This window comes from Phascolarctos cinereus, unplaced genomic scaffold (genome assembly GCF_003287225.1).
Source record: "Phascolarctos cinereus isolate Bilbo 61053 unplaced genomic scaffold, phaCin_HiC Scaffold_5;HRSCAF=322, whole genome shotgun sequence".
NCBI lineage: Eukaryota > Metazoa > Chordata > Mammalia > Diprotodontia > Phascolarctidae > Phascolarctos > Phascolarctos cinereus.
Genome location: NW_027555958.1, coordinates 407,146,902 through 407,161,706, shown reverse-complemented (window position 1 = coordinate 407,161,706; position 14,805 = coordinate 407,146,902). Strand labels below are relative to the sequence as shown.

At 38.6% G+C, this 14,805-nt stretch overlaps 1 protein-coding gene across 1 annotated transcript in view; it reads left to right on the top strand.

The window, feature by feature from the left end:
* Window positions 1–13,240, top strand: part of XPR1 (xenotropic and polytropic retrovirus receptor 1) — a 217,786-nt gene extending 204,546 nt beyond the window's left edge. Inside the window, exons 14-15 of the mRNA XM_020984350.2 lie at window positions 132–350; window positions 12,947–13,240. Coding sequence (XP_020840009.1) covers window positions 132–350; window positions 12,947–13,007 — 280 coding nt within the window. The 3' untranslated portion in view covers window positions 13,008–13,240. The remainder of the gene's footprint in view (window positions 1–131; window positions 351–12,946) is intronic.
* The last annotated feature ends 1,565 nt before the right edge of the window (window positions 13,241–14,805 follow it).

Here is a 14,805-nt window from a genome sequence, read left to right as displayed (position 1 = left end):
TGGCCATCTTTTCTTTGCTTCCCTTTAAGTTGTCCTTTGTTCTCTGCTGTGCAGAGGAAATGTTTTTTGAAGTACATTTTGACATTGTAACAAATATTTTTTCTTTGCTCATTCTGCCCCCCACTTCACAGGCGGTTTGTGTGGAATTTCTTTCGATTGGAGAATGAACATCTAAACAACTGTGGTGAATTTCGTGCTGTGCGAGACATCTCTGTGGCTCCCATGAATGCAGATGATCAAACGCTGCTGGAGCAGATGATGGACCAGGAGGAGGGCGTGCGGAACCGCCAGAAGATCAGGACGTGGAAGTACAGCCAGGGCCTGACGCTCCGCCGACCTTACCTGACTCAGTATGTATTGTGTCTGTTTTCAGGGTACTGCTTCTTTTGGATTCCAGCAGAAAGTAATGTTTAGACTAGAAAAGTGAGATCTCACACACAACTTCTGTATAGGAGGCCCCGAGAGTCTTGCTGCAGTTTTGAAATGTTAAAGCTTAAAACTAAGGCTTTAGGAACACTTATCTATTATGTATAATGAAATCTCATTGCGTCATAAGTCTCCTACTTAAAACTTTAGCGTATGCTCACTTTCCCTCTACAACACCCTCAAATAGCAGCTATCTAGCTACCTTTTGAAAGCCTGCAACTGGTGGTGAATTCACTGCCTTCTGAGGCAATTCAATTCACTTTTACCTGATTTGAAATCTACCTTTGAGCTACCTTTGTTGTGGGGAAAGGAAACTAAACTAATTAAAATTACTCATGAATTATTTATTTGAAAATTGAACAGTTTTCCGATACCCTTACGACACATATTTGTACATAAACAGAGAATCTTAGCTTTGGAAGGGTTATCAAAGGTCCATTAATCCAACTGTGTGTGAACAGGAATACCCCCTTTAGACACCACCAAATTGTAGTCATCTGGCTGCCTTTCGAAGGCCTTCAATAAGGGTGAGTTTACTGCCTTGAGGCAGCCATTTTTAGCAAGCATTCTTTTTTTTTTTTTTTTTGCGAGGCAGTTGGGGTTAAGTGACTTGCCCAGAGTGACACAGCTAGTAAGTATCAAGTGTCTGAGGCCAGATTTTAACTCAGGTCCTCCTGACTCCAAGGCTGGAGCTCTATCCACTGCACCACCTACCTGCCCCAAGCATTCTTTTTTTAAAGTAAGTTTATATTGACGTCTTCTGTTGTTTACATTCTCGTGGTTTGACCCCCAGTACCCATCCCTCTGCCCTTCCCAGAGACCTTTCTCACATAACAAATAGTATTTTTAGAGGGGGGGGACAAACAGGGTCCAACATTGTAAAAACTCTGAAAACATGCAGGGTGTAACACCTATGGACCTCCTGCCTCTGTGAAGGGATGGGTTGAGGGTGTCCTCTCATATCTCTTCAGCTATCATTAATTCTTAATAAGTTCTTCCTTATGCCCAGCCAAAATGTGTTTTTTTCTAGATTCCACTAGTAGATTCTCTAAAACTCAAGCAAAACAAGTTGAACTCTTCTTTGCCGTGCCAGCCCTTCCAGTATTTGAAGACAGCTCTCATGTCCTACCTAGAGGCCTCTTTTCTCTAAACTAAATGTTCTGAGCTCCTTCAACAGCTTCTCATATGTTGTCATGTTGTGTCTCCTCAATATCCTCCTTTAGATACTTTCACCAACATCCTTCCAAAAATGTGGTACCTGGAATGAAGTAATCTAAGCATAAATACTTCAAATGAGGCTCAGTCAGCATCGAGGTTTGAAATAACTGTTGTAGTACATGTACTTGCGATAAGGCAAGAAAATAGCCCCCCAGAACCCTTGTTTCCTGTCTAGTAGCAATGAAGCACTCATTTAATGTCTGATAAAGTCATTCATGATGCTCTTTTGGACAAAGTGAGAAGCTTAGGTACATTTAGGATTAATCATTTGGAACCAAAAGTGATCCTAACAGGGCCGTTTCAATTTAACAGAAACTCTCTAGTGCAATGCCCCTAGGGATCTATGCTTAGGCCTGCTTGATTCAATATTTTTATCAATGACTTAGATAAAAATATTTAACTTGAGGGATTAACTGAAGGGCAATACCAAGTCCCCATAATAGCTTGGCAGGCTTGAATGACAGACAAAATCTATTAAAATGAGATTTAATAGGGATAAATAAAAAGTTATCATTACTTTAGAAAATTCTGCTGTAGAAGTGAAAGATGGGAAAGGCACAGTAAGCACCAGACCATGTGAGGAAAAAACTGATTGGAGGTTTTAGTTCAATATAAGACTTAATAACTGAAAAAGAGAATGCAGTCTTTGGCTGCATTAATAAAGGCACAGTGTCCAGAACTAGGGAGATGATTGTCCTGTTGTGCCCAGGTCAGCCCACATCTACAGGAGGACGTTAACAAACTAGAATTAGACCAGAGAAGGTGACCAGGATCATAAGAAGATGGCAGGGCTTTTATGGCATAGGAGCATCCATTGAAAGAACTGGAAGAATAGTGCACTTTTTTTCTTAAGCAGAGATCTGAGGAGATTATTTAAAGGGGCTGTCATGTACAGGAGGGATTTGAGTCTGTTCTGTGATTGTCGCCTGACGCAGGAAAGACTTTCCAACAACAAGAACTGTTTTAAAATAGAGGGAGCTCCCTCAGGAGATGGCAGGCAGGCTTCCCTTCCCACTCGAGGCGCAGGCTGAACGGCCATGTGTCAGAGGTGCAATAGAAAGGATTCTTGTTCAGCTTCTGCTAGTTCTTCCAACTCCCTAATTCATTGTCTGTGATTCTAGAGAATTAGTATGAATTTTTAGTGAGCCACGTAAGCATGGTGTAACCATTTGGCCTGATACTGCTTTTGCCACCGAAGAATAGAAACAGAGAAAGTACACAGTGTTTGCACACCCAGTGGGTCGTTATGAGCAAAGAAGGTGTTTAAGGAGATGAAAAACAGTAGCATATAAGACTGTGACTGTAGTGTTGAAATGGGGCTGCTAGGCGGCTCAATGGATATCATGCCAAGCCTGAAGTCAGGAAGACTCATCTTCCTGAGTTCAGTCTGGCCTCAAACACTTATTAGCCTTGTGACCCTAGACAAGCCACTTAACCCTATTTACCTTAATTCCTCCTCTATAAAATGAGCTGAAGAAGGAAATGGCAAACCACTCCAGTACCTTTGCCAAGAAAATCCTAAGTAAGTTCACAAAGAATTGGACATGACTGAAACAACTCAGCAGCAACGAAACAAGTGTTGACCATGGAGTGCGGAGTGGACAAAGACTCAAGTGTGGCGTGAATGGGTTGAATGAACGTGAACTTGGAAAGAAAGCTCTTGCTGTGATCAAGATCACTCTCCGTAGATGTGAAAGTGCAGGAACATTCCCTTGTCAGAAGAGTCATAGTTCCCTAGCTTGAGAAAGATTGATACATACCTGTTTCCCTCACGATTGGTTTGAATGAAATATACTATTGAAATATATTGCTAGAGTTCAACCTACTACGACATGGAAATCAGTATATATTCTCATTCATGATAATTTATTACTGAAAATACCAGGAAATTTCATTCAGATACTCTAACATCTGTAATCCTGTCATGTAGCATGAACTCTGAAGATTCTACAGAAGTTCAAAAATGCTTAATAGTCAGTTCTTGGTTGCTCATGGTAAGGAGGAGGAGGACGGTAAAAAAAATGTAGAGGATCAAAAAGTCACTAACAATTGGCTATATGTTTCACACTCTGAAACTCTTCTCTCTGACTGTAGGTTCCTTCCCTCTCTCAACCACCCTTTCAGTCTTACTAAACATATCCAGTGTGAACATTGCCCTCATCAAGACTGCTACTTCCTGGACCCCTTTCTGTGTGTCTAGTCCTTCTGGTTTCACGTACTTCCTTTACCAGGCCGAACTCCTGTTGTCATTCATTCAGTGATGTTTTCACTAAAATTAGTATCCTTTACACTTTAACTTTTGGCCATATCTATCTAGGTATCAATCAATCAGCATTTCTTAAGCACCTACTAAATGCCAGGGCCAGTTAGACATTGGGAGGAAAGGGGAAATAGGAAAAAAAAACCCACTCTCTGCCCTCAGGGAACTTATAGTCTATCATGGAGACAACAGGTACATTTATAAGTAATAAAATAAATTTTAAAAATATATAAGGTAGTTAGGAAAGGAGGGCAGTAGGAAGAACAGGAAAGGCTTCTTGTAGAAGCCCTTGAGCTTGTCTTAAAGGGCATGAGAAATTTTATGAGGCAAAATTGAAGAAAGTACATTCCAGGTATGGGGAATAACCAAGGACATTTTTATAAGAGACTGAGTGCCAGGTATGAGGAAGAGAAAGAAGGTCAGTTTAGGTGGATCATTAAGTATAAGACGATTCCTGTATAATGAGGCTGGAAAGACAAATAGGGAGTAGGTTGTGAAAGGCTATAATCTTTAAACAGAAATTTTTATTAGAGGCAGTATCAGGTAGCCGCTGAAGTTTGAGTATGAGAGTGAGATGGTCAGATCTGGACTTAAGGGAAGAAGAGAGATTGGAGAGGGGAAAGAGACAAGGCAGGGAGCCAAATTAGGAGTCCATTGCCATTGTCCAGGCAAGTCAGTTTCAGGGCTTGAACTAAAGTAGATAGGATCACAAGTAGGGGAAGGTAAGACATGATGTAGAGATGGAAATCACAAGATTTCACTACTTTCCCCATCTTCATCTTCTCCATTTCCAGGCTGCCACCTGTTACTAAAGAAAGGCATGAAACCTTATTGATTGAGTCCACTACACATCCCTGCTATTTAATCTCAGAAAGGTCTTCACTGCTGTTCGTCAGTCTTTTTTATCCTTCTTATCCTTATATTCCCCAAAGGGGCCACTGTCAGTAAACCTTTTCCACCTTGTACCTCAACCTCTCTGATTCTCATCAGATGACCTCACTTCCTCTAGGACCTTGTACTATCAGATATCTCTTAATCTCTTTTGTCTTCACTCTCCATTTCAGTGGTTCCTTTTCTTCTACCTACAGATTTCTTCAACCCTAAAAAACAACTAAACCCAAAAAAGCCTTCTTTTCTTTGTTACTTCCCCTGCCCCTTGTGTTTTTTCTTTCACTGCCAAATTTTTTAAGTGACTTTTACTTGATGCCTTATTTCCTAACCACAGTCACCTTCAGCCCCTTATTGTCTCACTTCCTTTTCTATCACTTTTCTGAAACCATGTAGTAAATGCCTGTTATATGGAATTCATTGTGCAGGGTGCTGCTCAGCAAGAGTTAAAGGGGCCAAATAAGTCAAGGAAAATGAATTCGATTGTGTCTTTAACTTTTTGAAATTTTATGACATTGTTACCTATCCACAGCAGGGGTCAGTATAATGCCATAATATTCTGGTTTCAAAATTTAGAAGGCTCTGGGGAAAATAATACAAACTTTCTGACTAGAATCATAGGGTCATAATTTTAGAGCCAGAAGGGACTTTAGAGACCCCCTCATTTTGTGGACAAGGACACTGATGCCCACAGAAGTTATGCAACTTATCCAAGTTCTCACAGATAACAAAAGAGGCAGGATTGCCAGCTTACCTTGCTATACCCTCTAGGTCAAAGTCGTTGACCATCAAAATTGAAAGACATTCTGGATGACTTTTTATGTAACTTGACATCCAATACAGGAAACATCTTCTCTAGTAACCTAGGCAGTTAGGATCTTCTGGCCTATGTTTGAATACCTCTGATGTGTAGAGTATACTGCCTCAAAAGGCCACCAAGTCTATCATTAGAAAGCTCCAGTTGTTAGAAAGTTTTCTCTTATGTGAAACCAAAATCTGCTTCTTAACTTCTATACGTTAGTCTCAATTTTGACCTCTAGGTCATCAAAGAATGAACATGTCTTCTCTTTTCAGTGTGGCAGGCCTGCTAATGTTTGAAGACAGCTAATTTTTGAGTGCTAAATAACCCCATTTATTCAGCTGTTCTTTAATGACTTATTTTCCAGGCTCTTTACCATTCTGACCATCCTCTTTTAAAAAAGTTCTAGTTTCGCTTGTCTCTTCTTAATTGTACTACTCCAAATTGAACCCATTACTCTAATTGCTATAGGACTACTACTTTTGGTGACCTGGATGCCTGGATTTTGTTAATGCACTCAGTCAGCAAACATTTATTAAGCCTCTAGTCTTTTCCAGGCATTGTGCTAGATGTTGGGAATGCAAAGAAAAAACAAAGCAATCATTTCTCTCAAGGACTTTACATTATATCATAAGAAGTAGCATGTTTGCTTATAAGTAGATAGAAAGTCCATTCAAGGGGCAATAATAGCTAATGAAATTAGGAAAGACCTCATGTAGGAGCTGACTCTTGAAGTGAATTTTGAAGGGAGCTAGAGGTCATAGTGGCAGAAGTTAGGAGAGAATACATTCCAATCATGGAGTACAGGCTGTGCAAAGACGCAGAGTTGGGAAATGAGATGTTGTCTATGAGGAAGTTTGCCTAGACCATGATGTGCATAAAGGAGTGTGTAACACCTTGGAAAAGTAGGCTAGAGCTAGACTGTAAAGAATTTAAAGTGCCCAACCAAGGAGTTTGTACGTTATCCTACAGGTAAGAGGGAGCCACTGGAATTTTTTTGAGCAGAAGAATGATATGATCTGCCCTATATTTTAAAAATAGCTCCTTAGTATCTGTGAAGAGTAGATTACTGAAGAGAGAGAGGAAGGCTTGAGGCAGGGAACACAGGAAACTAGTCAGTAAACTAGTATATACTAAGTATCTGCTGTGTGTCAGCAAAAGTCAAGGGCAAGAGGCAGAGCCAGGATGGCAGAGTAGTAGGAAGAGGTACAGTAGGAGCTGCCCTCCAGACTCCTCCAAACAGACCTAGAAAGTGCACCAGAGTGAATCCCATGGGGAAATCCAAAAAAGTCACAGTGAATCATTTTCCTAGCCCAAGTCAGTAGAGGGAGATGGAGAAGTCCACAGACAATGCAGCGAGGTCTGTCTGCAGAGCATTTCAACATGCGTGAAAAGGCTGTATCCCAGGGCAAAAGAATGTCCCTTGGGACATGTGCCCATGCCAGGGCACCAGGAATAGATGCCAGCTAAAAGCCTTGTTAGGCACTTTTCAGTTCAGTTCTGATCACAGATCCCAGATAGACTGAGAACACAAAGGGGTAGGGAGTGGTGGAAATCCTTGAACAGTGCACTGAAAATGAAGGAGCGTGTCTGAAAGCAAGCAGAAGCAGTGTGGCTCAGACCCTTAGGAGCAGAGCGAGTCTCAGTTCCAGCTTCTAGCTCAGTAGGAAGCCTGCAGAGAAATAACCAGGATAGGAATCACAGACCTATGTGAAGCTTTCAGTTCTATCACGCTGAACCAGCAAAGCTTCACATCTTGCTGATGATATCTTGAGTCCAGTCTACCGTTCCTCAGACCCAAACCCAGGTCAGGAACGTGCACAACTCAGATCAGACTTTGCCTTAAATCATACCACTTGGGAGCACTGAAAGCTCTGAGATCTCCAGTCTGACACAAGTGTGAGTTGAATATGAAGGGATGATGTCTAAAAAAAAAAATAAAATTAAGGAGTGATAAGAGAAAGTACTGGTAGAAAGGGAAAGGTAGAATGGGGCAAATTATCTCATAAAAAAGGCAAGGAAAAGCTTTTACAGTGGAGGGGAAGATGGGGGAGGTGAGAGTTAGTGAGTGAATCTTACGCACTGGAATTGGCTCAGAGAGGGAATAACATTACACATTCAGTTAGGCATAGAAATGTGTCTTAGCCTACAGGAAAGTAGGAGGGGAAGGGAATAAGAGAAGGGGGATGATAGAACAGAGAATAAATTGAGAGAGGAGATAGAAGTAAAACACTTTTGAGGAGGGGCAAGGTGAAAGGAGAGAGAATAGAATAAACAGGGGGGAAATAAGATGGAGGAAAATATAGTTAGCAGTCATAACTGTGAAAAAAATTTGAAGCAAGTTTCTCTGATAAAGGCCTCATTTATCAAATATATAGAGAACTGAATCAGATTTATAAAATTAAGAGCCATTGCCCAATTGATAAATGATCAAAAGTTATGAACAGTTTTCATATGAAGTAATCAAAGCTGTCTATAGCCATATGAAAAAATGCTCAAAGTCATGATTGGAGAAATGCAAGATAAAACAATTCTGAGGTATTACCTCATACCTATTAGATTGACTAATAGGAAAGAAAAGGAAAATGACAGGTGTATGAGGGGATGGGGGGGAAATGAGATATTAATGCATTGTTGGTGGAATTGGGACCTGATTGAACCATTTTGTAGAACAATTTGGAACTATGCCCAAAGCGCTATAAAACCATGTATATACCCTTTGACTACTAGGTCTGTATCCAAAAAGATAAAAACAAAGAAGAAAAGGACCTATAGGTATGGAAATATTTTATGGCAGCTCTTTCCTGGTGTCAAAGAATTGGAAATTGAGGGGATGGCTGAACAGGTTGTGGTATGTGATTGTGATGAAATATTATCATGCTATAAGAAATGATGAGCAGGATGCTCTTTTAAAAAACCTGGAAAGACTTACCAAAGCTGATGCAAAGTGACATGTACCGTGTACAAAGTATTGTTATTGTTGTTGTTTGTCCTTCATTCTCAAAGAGGATCATGACATCAGGGAGGTGATGCCATGGCTTGCAAGTGAATTGGATTTAAGTGAGGCAGGGCTGTGCAGAATGACCAGCCTCACTCTCTCCTCTAGAGCCATCTGGGTCCAGTGGCAAGACAAAGTAGCATTATTACTGTAATATGATCAGCTGGGAATGACTTAACTATTCTCAGCAAAACAATGATCCAAGACAACTCTGAAGGACTTATGATGAAAAAATGCTATCCATCCCAAGAAAGAACTATTGGTGTCTGAATACAGATTGAAACCTTTATTTTTTAACTTTCTTTAATTTTCTTGAGGTTTTTTTGATCTATGTTTTCTTTCACAACATGACTATCATGGAAATGTTTTGCATGACTACACATGTATAACCTATATCGAATTGCTTGCCTTCTCATTGAGGGGGAGTGGAGAGGAGGAAGGAAGGGAGAGAATTTGGAACTCAAAAGTTTTGAAAACGAATGTTAAAAATTGTTTTTATGTACGATTGGGGAAAAATAAAATACTAAACACAAACAAAAAAGATCTCCAGCCTGAGCAGTCCCTGAAATCCTGGAATAATTCAATACTCATTACCCCAAGACAGCAGTAACAGGATTATCTTTCCTCCAGAAGTGCACTGAGCCCAGTCCTAACATCAAGTCCGGAATCAGGAAGAAGGGTAGAATGAGCAACAACAAAAAAAATCTTGTCATATTTACTTAATATTTTGTTTTTTCCCTTTACATGTAAAAACAATTTTTAACATCTGTATTACAAAATTTTGAGTCCCAAATTCTCTCCCTCCCTCCTCATTGAGAAGGCAAGTGATTTGACATAGGTTATACATGTACAGTCATGCAAAACATTTCTATATTAGTCATGTTGTGAAAGAAAACAGACCCAAAAGAAGTTTTGAAAAAAAAGGTGTGTTTCAATCCACATTCAGACTCCATCAGTTCTTTATCTGGAGATTTATAGCATTTTTCATTGTAAGTCCTTAGGAACTGGCTTGGATCATTGGATTGCTGAGAATTGCTAAGTCATTCACAGTTGATCATAGTACAATATTGCTATTACTGTGTAAGTGTTCTCCTGGTTCTTCTCACTTCACTTTGCATCAGTTCATGTAAGTCTTTTTAAAAATTTTTTATTCATTTTTAATTTAAATACAAAAAAGAACATTTCCATGTATATAGCACAATATAAAAAGAAGATTGAACATAAAACCATGAATTTCCATTTCACATTGTTTTATTTTAAACTATGTAATACTGCACATCATTTTGAAAGCTACCTTGCTTTTCTGTTCTTCCTTCTAAGTTTTATTTTGTTCTCTGCTGTGTATTCTTTTTTCTCCCTTCCTCCTCTCCCCTCCCACACCCTAGAGAAGGCTACCATTAGACACAATTATGTAGATGTGTGTAAAACTAGACTATACATATTTATATTTATCTGCTCTTTATCTCAACGTGTATAGCATCTTTCTTCATAGGAGCTTTGCAGTTGATTAATACTCAAAATGACTTAGTTGTTCAAAGTTGTTCCTTAGAACAATATTGTTATTACTGTGTACAACATTCTCTTGGTTTTGCTCATTTCAGACTTCATTATGTCACGCAAGTCTTTTCATGTTTTTCTAAAATCAACCAGCTCATCATTTCTTATTGGAAAGTAGTATTGCACCACAATCATATACCACAACTGGTTTAGCCATTCCCCAACTTATGGGCATCCCTTCAATTTCCAATTCTTTGCCACCACAAAAAGAGCTATTGTAAATATTTTTGTATTTTGGTCCTTTTCCTTTTAGTTTTTTAAAGTGTTCAAAATGTTTTCATTAATGAAATTGGAATACTAGAGGAAAAAAGTGAGGAAACAGTGAGCTATGGAAGAAAGAATTGGAAAGGGAATTAACAGCTTGACATAAGAGATACAAAACCTTGCCCAAACAAGAAAATTCTTGAAAATTAGAATGGACCAAATAGAAGCCAATGACACTGCGAGACAACAAGAAATATTAAAGTTAAAAGACTGAAGAAAATATAAGGTATTTCGTAGCTAAAGCAACTGACCTGGAAAACAGATCAAGGAAAAAAAATTGAAATCAGTAGACTCAACACCATTACCAAAATTAAGCTAAGTATCATTTCAAGAAATCTTAGAAGAAAATGGTCTAGATCTTTTAGAATAATTCAGTTCAATTAACATTTATTAAGTGCCTACTATGTGCCTGGAAGTGTGCTAAGTACTGGGGATACAAAAAGAGGCAAAAGACAGTCTCTGCCCTCCAGGAGCTTATACTCTAATGGGGAAGACAACATGTAAATAAATATATACAAAGCAAGCTATGTACAGGATAAAATCAGAAATAATTACAAGAAGAAGAGAGCTGGAATTGAGGGCATTAGGGAAGGCTTTCTATAGAATAGGGGATTTTAGTTGGGCAAAGTGAAAATATAAAGAATCCCCTCCTTACCTCCTGAAAGAAAACCCAAAATTACTCCCAGGAACATTATAGACAAAATCCAGAGCTTCCAAGTCAAAAGAAAAATACTACAGGCAGCCAAAAAGAAGGAATTCAAGGAGCCACAATCACATGAAATTTACTAGCCACCACTAGAAAGCAGAAAACTTGGAATACAGTATTCCAGGAGGCAAAGAATATGGGCTTACAGCCAAGAATAATTTACCCGGCAAAACTTAGTGAAATCTTACAGGAGGAAAAAAATGAATTTTTAAAGAAATGAAGGACTTCCAAGAATTCTTGATGAAAAGACCAGAGCTGTGTAGAAACACCGACAATCATAAGAAACTCAACAAGGACAAACTGCTTATATTCAAATATGAGGAGATGATATTTTCTTCCCCTCTGAATCCTATCATCATCAGAGGCTGTAGAGGGAGTCTAATTAGACAAAGCCATTAAGAATGGTTCTGGTTTTGTCTTGATGATCTTGAGAGAAGAATGAAAAGAAGGTAAGATGAACACATTGGGGATTAAGGAGATGAGAGGGAAGATTAAGGAAAATTATCTTGCATACTTGGGGTACACAAGTAGACGTCTCTACAAACACGGAAGAGGATATGAGGGTTGTGACTTACATTTGAACCTCACTTTCATCTGAACTTGTCAAAGGAGGGAAGAATACACACCTGCAGAATTGGGTACATGAATACATTTCACTCAGAGTTTGAAAGTAAGAGGGAAAGAGGAGAAGGGAGGAGGAAGAATCAGAGGAAGGAGAGAGGGAGGGGAGAATTAGTCCTGAGCAAAACGAACTCTTAAGGATATTTTTAAAATATTCATAGCACTTTTCAAGATGGCAAAGAAAGGAAATCTGAGGAGGCATTCATCAGTTAGGGAATGACTGAACATATAAATGTGATCGAATAACACTGGTGATATAAGAAATTATGAATAGGATGGTTTCAAAGAAACCTGGAAGACTTGTATGACCTCATGTAAAGTGAATAGAACCAGGAAAACAGTTTGTACAATGATAACAATATTGTGAAGACAAACAATTTGAAAGACTTAGGAACTCTGATAAGTGTAATGGTCAACCACAATTCCAGAGGACTGATGATGAAACATGCTACCCAGCTCCTGATAGAGAGAACTTAGTGCAGAATGAGATGTGGTTTTGGTGGAAGTTTGTTTTGCTTGACTATACATGTTTGTAAAGTGGGTCTTATCTTTCATTCTCATTTGTGGGAGGGGGAAAAAGATGAACTTTTGCTGAATGAAAAATATGAAATTTTTTTAAAGGAGCACTTTAAAATTAAAGTCAAGGGCAAGAGGTGATAAGGCCTTTGAGAGGTGTTATAGATGTAGATGTTATAGAGGTGACCTAGATGATGACATAAAGAGAAGTTTCAGATGTTTTGATATAGAATCATCAAAACTTGACTAAATGGATGTGCTGAGTAAGAAAGTGAGAAGAATTGAGGATGACTAAGGTTGCAAACACTAGCTGACTAGAACAATGTTAGTGCTTTCTATAAAAATAGAGAAGGAGGGGTGAGCTTGGAGGGAAAGATAATGAATTTAGGATATACTTAACCTATGAGACATCCCGTTTGAAATGTCCAATAGGCAGTTGACAATGTGCAGCTGGAGCTCAGGCGAGGTACTCGAGGTGGATATAGGTATGGGAGTTATCTTTATAGAGATAATAACTGAACCCGTAGCACCTGATGAGATAGTGCATACAGTGATAAATAAGCACCAGTTCTTCTTTTTCTAATATCAGGATATAGATGTCTGACCAGTATGTTTTAGAAGGTAATAGACGTCATTGATGTACTTATGTTTAATAACTGAGCTTTGTAATTTTTTTTCTTTTCTTATTCCTAGATCCAAGTCTCGTGATACTAAAGTATTGATAGATGACACAGATGATGAAGCTAACACATGAATGGAGTCTAAATCTACATCCTTTTTTCCCCTTATTCAACAACCCTTTCCTTGACCAACTCAGCCTCTGGTACCTTTCCAGCTAAAAACAGGAGAAGACATTTAACACACTTTCCGAGCTCTTCTGGATCGGATCCTATGGACTCCAAACAAGCTCACTGTGTTTCTTTTCTTTTCTTCTGGTTTTATTTTAATTTTCTACTTTTAAAATAAATATTTACTTCATTTTGCCAATCAGAGGACATTTTAAGGAAAAAAAACACAATTTATCTTAAGGATTGTTTACAATCACAAGGACATAGAAAACTATCTGGATGAAGAACAGGCACAGCAAGGACCCAGTAATGGGACAGCACCGAGGTTACTCGGCTTCTGCTTGGCCCGGTTTTGACTGGTTAAAACCGGACATTGGTTTTTAAATTTGTTTGAGGATTTTTTTTTCTTTCCTTCATATCCAGCGCAACGGCACTGGCTGCACTTGCAGGGAAAGTGCACTTAGAGCAGTACCTTCATTCACGAAGCTACTTTTTAATTTGATGTAACTTTTCTTATTTTGGGGGAGGGCGGGAGGGGGGAAGAAACTGGGAAATAGGATGTATTTGTTATATATAATTTTCTCATTATTTATAATACTTAACCATAAGAGAACAATCTTGTGTCCTGTGCAATGAAGGTAATAACAGTAAAAGAAGGTAGGGGAATCTATCCTTGGATGTTTTTTATAAGGGTTCCATCCTGCAATGCCTCTTTCATGAGACTACTTGTACTAGTCTGACAATTTCTTTCTTTCTTTCTTTCTTTTTTTTTAATTTTAAACCAAAGTTTCTGTTTCTGATTTTTTTAGTTGCTGCTGCTTTGGAAACCTGAACATGTCTCTCATGACAGGTCATCCTCACATTTTCACATTTTTGAGTGAAAATTGTGAAAAAGATTCTGAGAATTAAAAAAAAAGAGAGATGGAATACATCTACCCGTACTCCATACTCAACTGCAGAAGTAGCCAGATTTTCTATCGTAACATAGCTTTGGAGTTTAGGATAGTTGTAGCATGATCCTTACTATCTCAGAGTTTGGATTAGGAAACCAGGCTGTTTCAGAGGCTCTACACACTCATTAAATAGGGAGTTTCTAAAGGTTTCACTTACTTCCACAGATTCTGAGCACATAGGAATCTGCCTGGGAGGGGTCATCTTCCTGAGCACATAGAACAAATTAACCTTTATCTTTCATATCACATTGGCCACATGAGGCCTTTGTAGCCATTCATCCCAGAGGTTATAAAAGGTTATTGATCATTGGATCTCATGTTCTTCCATAGGGAGGGAATATGCTTTTCAGTTTATTAGGTCTGCCATTTAAAGGAAAGTTGTTTTTTTTTATTCAGTCATGATTTATGCACACTGCCTGTGTTATTTTTACTTAGTCTTTATCCTGTTATATCTTCCCTTACCTATCAAAATAGGTTCTAAAACTTTGATTGCTAGTCCAATCTTTTTTTAAAAAACATGGATTATTTGGAGATAAGGGACCAGCCTTCATTATCTACCAAAAAATAACAGAAATAGTAATGTAAACTAAAATGTGCTTTCTATAATTCTAAGATCCAAATCAAGATTTTAAAGTGTCCATCTCTACCTTTGTTGGATTTATTGGCAGAAGTCCTACTGAGCATCTATGGTCAGCTATTGACTAGCCTCTTCCTGGCTAGCCTTGCTTTATATAGTCAACACCAGTAACTGCATTGAAGTAAAATACTTGTATTGTTTTTAGCCTTAATTTTAGACTAAGGCACAAATTAA